Here is a 5,350-nt window from a genome sequence, read left to right as displayed (position 1 = left end):
GTGTCTTGGAACTAAAGTGAGTCTCTTATAGACAGCAAATAATTTAACCATGTTTAAACCCATCCAGCCATTCTCTATGTTTGGATTGGAGAATTTAATCAATTTATATTTAATGTAATTACTGATAAAGACTTCTGTCATTTTGCTATTTGATTTACATCAAATATGTCTTATAGCTTTTTTGTCCCTAATTTCTTGCATTACCATATTCTTTCATGTTTAGTTGATTCTTTTAGTGAAACATTTAAAGTCCTGTCTAACCCCCTTTTGTGTGTATTCTAAAGCTATTTTATTTGTGAATACTATGAGGATTATATTTAAATTTATACCTGAAACTATAATATGCTAATTTGAATTTGTCAATACTATATGAAAGCTCTGCTCCTTTATAGCTCTATCCCTATTCCTTTCAGGTGCTGATGTCACAAAATTACATCTTTATATGCTGTATATCCAAAACCATAAGTTGATATTTTTTGGAATTCACCAGTTTTTTTAAATTATGTAGAAAACAAAATGTGGAATTACAAACCAAACTTCCAATGATACTTTTAGACTAATAATTGTATTTTAAAAAGTTTTCATTTCTTAATCATATAAAAAACAGAAAGTAAAGTTACCAACTATTGTTACAATAATAATAGCTTTTGTAATTGCTTTTATATTTATGTTTACTGAAATCCTTATTTCTTCATACACCTTTCAGTTACCATCTATTATATTTTCTTTTTGACATTCAAGACTCTAGTATTTCTTGCAGAGCATGTGTAGTGGTAACAAATTCCCTCAGATTTTTATAAGACAAAAATCTTAATTTATGACATTTTTGAAGTATAATTTTGCTGGATATATTATTCTAGGTTTATACTTTTTCTTCCTTTAGAACTTGGAATATATCAGCTCACTTTCTTATGGCCTCCAAAATTTCTGGTGAGAAATCTGCTTATAATTTTAGTGAAGATCCCTTATATATGATAAGTCATTTCTCTTTTGTTACCTACAAGATTCTCTGGTTTTGGCTTTTGGCAGTTTGATTAAAATGGGTCTTGATGTGGGTCTTTGAGTTTATCCTGCATAGATTTGGTTGAGCCTCCTATACTGGCTTGAGTAGTAATCTCCCAAAATATATATCCACTCAGAACCCATGCAGGTGACTTTATTTGAAAGTGGTGTCTTTGTAGATACAATCAAGTTAAGATGAAAACATAGTGGATTAAGGTGGAGCTTAAATCCAATATGACTGGTGTTCTCATAAGAAGAAAGAGATTTAGAAACAAATCCAAAAGGAGAGCACCATGTAAAGACAAAGGCAGAGAGTGGAGTGATCTATCTACAAGTCAAGTAATTTTAAGAATGGCCAGCAACCACCAGGAACAAGGAGAGAACCTCCACTCACCACCAATCTTGTCAACACTTTAATTTGAACTTCCAATCTTCTGAATTATGAGAAAATAAATTTTTGTTGTTTTAAGCTACCCAATTTTTAGTAGTTTGCTACAGTGGCCCTAAGAAACTAATAAAACTCCCCTTAGTCTTTAGATGCATAAGGTTGCAGCTGAATTTGGAACTTCAGTTGTAGACCTATTGGAAAATGTTTCTTTCACAAATTAGAATAGCAAATTAATGGAATCCTTATTTCCTAGTGATGAAGTTTAGGTAATGTGAGATTATATATAGTGTCATGGTGTTTGAAAAATGTATGAAGAGTTTTAGGTTTATGTAGATTTAAACTTGGGGTCCTTGCTTTCTGTTACCCTTTTAAGATGCGTCTAGGGTTACTGTACAAAAAGAAGGACTTTCCAGAGAGTGGAGACAAGGATAAAGAAGAAAAGATCTGAGAGCTATTTCTAAGGAGGAAAAAATGGCCTACCCCAATATTGAGTCCCTCCCTAATGTTTTCCAGAAATATTTCAGGATTTCTATGAGCCATTGTCTGCTATAAGCTTATCACTCTTACTCTTCCCTAAAATAATTACTTATTATGACTATCTGATATAAATTCACCATAATATTTTAGTTTAAGGAAATAAGTTCATTTTTTATTGTATTATTATTGTCACTGTTACTATTTTCAATAACAAGCTGGCAATTTAATCGGGAGCAGGCAGATATGACTTAACCGACTTGAGTAGAAAAGATAACTCTAAGTTTCTACCAGCTGTCTTGCTTTGTCTTTTTGCCAACAGAGATGTCCCAAGCAGAGATTGTTCCTTTAATCACAGTCCATAGTGGAAAGGCATATAAAGCATACACACATATAGCTCCTGATTAAAAGTAAATGTTCTTAAAATTACTAAAAGTAATGTTTTATGCCACTGAAGTTTGGGGGCTATTTGTTACCAAAGCAAATCTACCTAAAAACAGTCTTTAAAAATAAAAATGTAACAACTTTTACAAGACTAAGTTTAATGGTTGGCAGATGATTAATGGGTAAATTGAAATTTTGTAAATTTCTTCACCTTTCACAGCTTAGATGGAATATATATTGTTGTAATTGAAATATCACAAAAAAATAAAAACTAGAACTATTACCATTTAATATTTCTTTCTTAATTCTCTCTCTTATTAGTAGCCTTAAGTAACATTTATTAGATTTGGCAAATGTGTATGCATTGTAATAGGACTTTATGGAAACTCATATCATGGTTTGGAATCACTTTCCACATTTATGATTTGGAATCATTTTCCACATTCATGATTTTTCACATCCTTGTGATGTGCTCTGCGCAATAAAATATAAGGGAAATCACAGTGGATCAGTTATGCATTTAGGCCTCAAGTGTTATTGAATACCTCTGCCTATTTTCTGGAACTCCTTCTATGACTATGAGAGAAAGCCAAAGATAGCTTATTGGAAGATGAGAGACAGGGGGGATGCTAGATTCAGCTCTTATTGACTTGGAGGAGCCAATCATGTGTATCTTTTACGAACTTCACATTCAGCTAAATCACATAGTCGTTGCTAGACCAAAATTACCAAGCCTGAACACTGATCTGCCTTTCTGAGTCAAAATGTTTTCTCAATGTTATCTCTTTGTATTGGCGTCTTAATTCGGTAAATTTTTTCAACATTTGCTCACTCGCCACAGCCGGCCCGCGCTCCGCGTCCTCCCGCCACTCGACTTCCGCGTCCGCGACCACCGCCTCCGCTGATCGCCATGGAAGAGGAGATCGCTGCGCTCGTCATCCACAATGGCTCCGGCATGTGCAAGGTGGGCTTCGCCGGGGATGACGCCCCCCGAGCCGTGTTCCCGTCCATCGTCGGGCGACCCCGGCACCAGGGCGTGATGGTGGGCATGGGCCAGAAGGACTCCTACGTGGGCGACGAGGCCCAGAGCAAGTGGGGCATCCTGACCCTCAAGTACCCCATCGAGCACGGCATCGTCACCAACTGGGACGACATGGAGAAGATCTGGCACCACACCTTCTACAACGAGCTGCGCGTGGCCCCTGAGGAGCACCCCATGCTCCTGACCGAGGCCCCCTTGAACCCCAAGGCCAACGGTGAGAAGATGACTCAGATCATGTTCGAGACGTTCAACACCCCAGCTATGTACGTGGCCATCCAGGCTGTGCTGTCCCTGTACGCCTCTGGCCGCACCACTGGTATTGTCATGGACTCTGGGGATGGCGTCACCCACACTGTGCCCATCTACGAGGGGTACGCCTTGCCCCACGCCATCCTGCGTCTGGACCTGGCTGGCCGGGACCTGACCGACTACCTCATGAAGATCCTCATGGAGCGTGGCTACAGCTTCACCACCACTGCAGAGCGGGAGATCGTGCGTGACATCAAGGAGAAGCTCTGCTACGTCGCCCTGGACTTTGAGCAGGAGATGGCCATGGCCGCGTCCTCGTTCTCCCTGGAGAAGAGCTACGAGCTGCCCGATGGGCAGGTGATCACCATCGGCAACGAGCGGTTCCGCTGCCCAGAGGCGCTCTTCCAGCCTTCCTTCCTGGGTATGGAGTCCTGCGGCATCCACGAGACCACCTTCAACTCCATCATGAAGTGTGACGTGGACATCCGGAAGGACCTTTACGCCAACACGGTGCTGTCTGGCGGGACCACCATGTACCCCGGCATCGCCGACAGGATGCAGAAGGAGATCACAGCCCTGGCCCCCAGCACGATGAAGATCAAGATCATTGCTCCTCCCGAACGCAAGTACTCTGTGTGGATCAGAGGCTCCATCCTGGCCTCACTGTCCACCTTCCAGCAGATGTGGATCAGCAAGCAGGAGTACGACGAGTTGGGCCCCTCCATCGTCCACCGCAAATGCTTCTAAATGGACTGCGAGCAGATGTGTAGCATTTGCTGCATGAGTGAATTCCGAAGTATAAATTTGCCCTGGCAAATGTATACACCTCATGCTAGCCTCATGAAACTGGAATAAACCTTTGAAAAGAAATTTGTCCTTGAAGCTTGTATCTGATATCAGCACTGGATTGTAGAACTTGTTGTTGATCTTGACCTTGTATCCAAGTTAACTGTTCCCTTGGTATATGTTTAATACCCTGTACATATCTTTGATTTAAACCCTTAGCACATGCGGCTCGGTCACTTCACGGCTGAGGTTGAGAACATGTTTATGGGAGAGAAATGAACTGATTTGGAGAATCCACAAGACCATCGGGTTCTTGATCTGTGCAGGGTATTCACGCGTAAGAGCCGCCTATTCCAGGATTTCTCTAGAGGCTGGCAAGAGTCTGAACCAGTTGTCATTTCTGTCTTGCCGGTCTAACAGGGTTGGGAAGGTCCGAGCCTTAGGACCCACTTTCCTGTCTTACCTGATGTTTTCCTGCCAGAACACCGTGGGTGGTTTATTGCCTTGAGTTGGAAAACGGTTTGCATTTACAACTGTAATTTTATTCATCCTTTTAATTTATGTAAGGTTTTTTGTACACAATTCTCAGTTCTTTAAGAGATGACAACAAATTTTGGTTTTCTACTGTCATGTGAGAACATTAGGCCCCAGCAACGCGTCATTGTGTGAGGAAAATAAAGTGCTGCAGTAAAAAAAAAAAAAAAAAAAATTTCAACATTTGAAATCACTGAGTTTCTGAAATCTCTATTTTATTTTTTATTCCTACTTGCAAACTGGCCACTTTTTTTTAGTTTGCCTCTTTTTTTCAAAATACATTTCTTAAAGAAATCACCCCAAACTGAAACATACTACCAATGCCAATCTTTAGATCTAAACATTTCTTAGTTATCCAGTCTTCCTTGTAAATTATTTCAAAAAACAATTTTATCAAATATTTCACCAATGCAGTCTTTAACTTCTGATTAACGTTGTCTTTTACAATCTGGAGAATTTATAAGCCAATGCCACATACTTTATTTTTTAAG

The 5,350-nt window shown here is 39.9% G+C and overlaps 1 protein-coding gene across 1 annotated transcript; it reads left to right on the top strand.

Annotated features, from left to right (window-relative positions):
• The first annotated feature begins 3,143 nt into the window (after positions 1-3,143).
• LOC140596386 (actin, cytoplasmic 2-like) lies at positions 3,144-4,690 on the top strand. Its single transcript, XM_072745054.1, has one exon. It carries the CDS (start codon positions 3,159-3,161, stop codon positions 4,284-4,286), a length of 1,128 nt encoding a protein of 375 aa, XP_072601155.1. The 5' UTR covers positions 3,144-3,158; the 3' UTR covers positions 4,287-4,690.
• The last annotated feature ends 660 nt before the right edge of the window (positions 4,691-5,350 follow it).

This window comes from Vulpes vulpes, unplaced genomic scaffold (genome assembly GCF_048418805.1).
Source record: "Vulpes vulpes isolate BD-2025 unplaced genomic scaffold, VulVul3 Bu000000627, whole genome shotgun sequence".
Taxonomy (NCBI): Eukaryota; Metazoa; Chordata; class Mammalia; order Carnivora; family Canidae; genus Vulpes; species Vulpes vulpes.
Note: the sequence above shows the minus strand (reverse complement) of the source record. Positions and strands in the feature narration are given on the sequence as shown.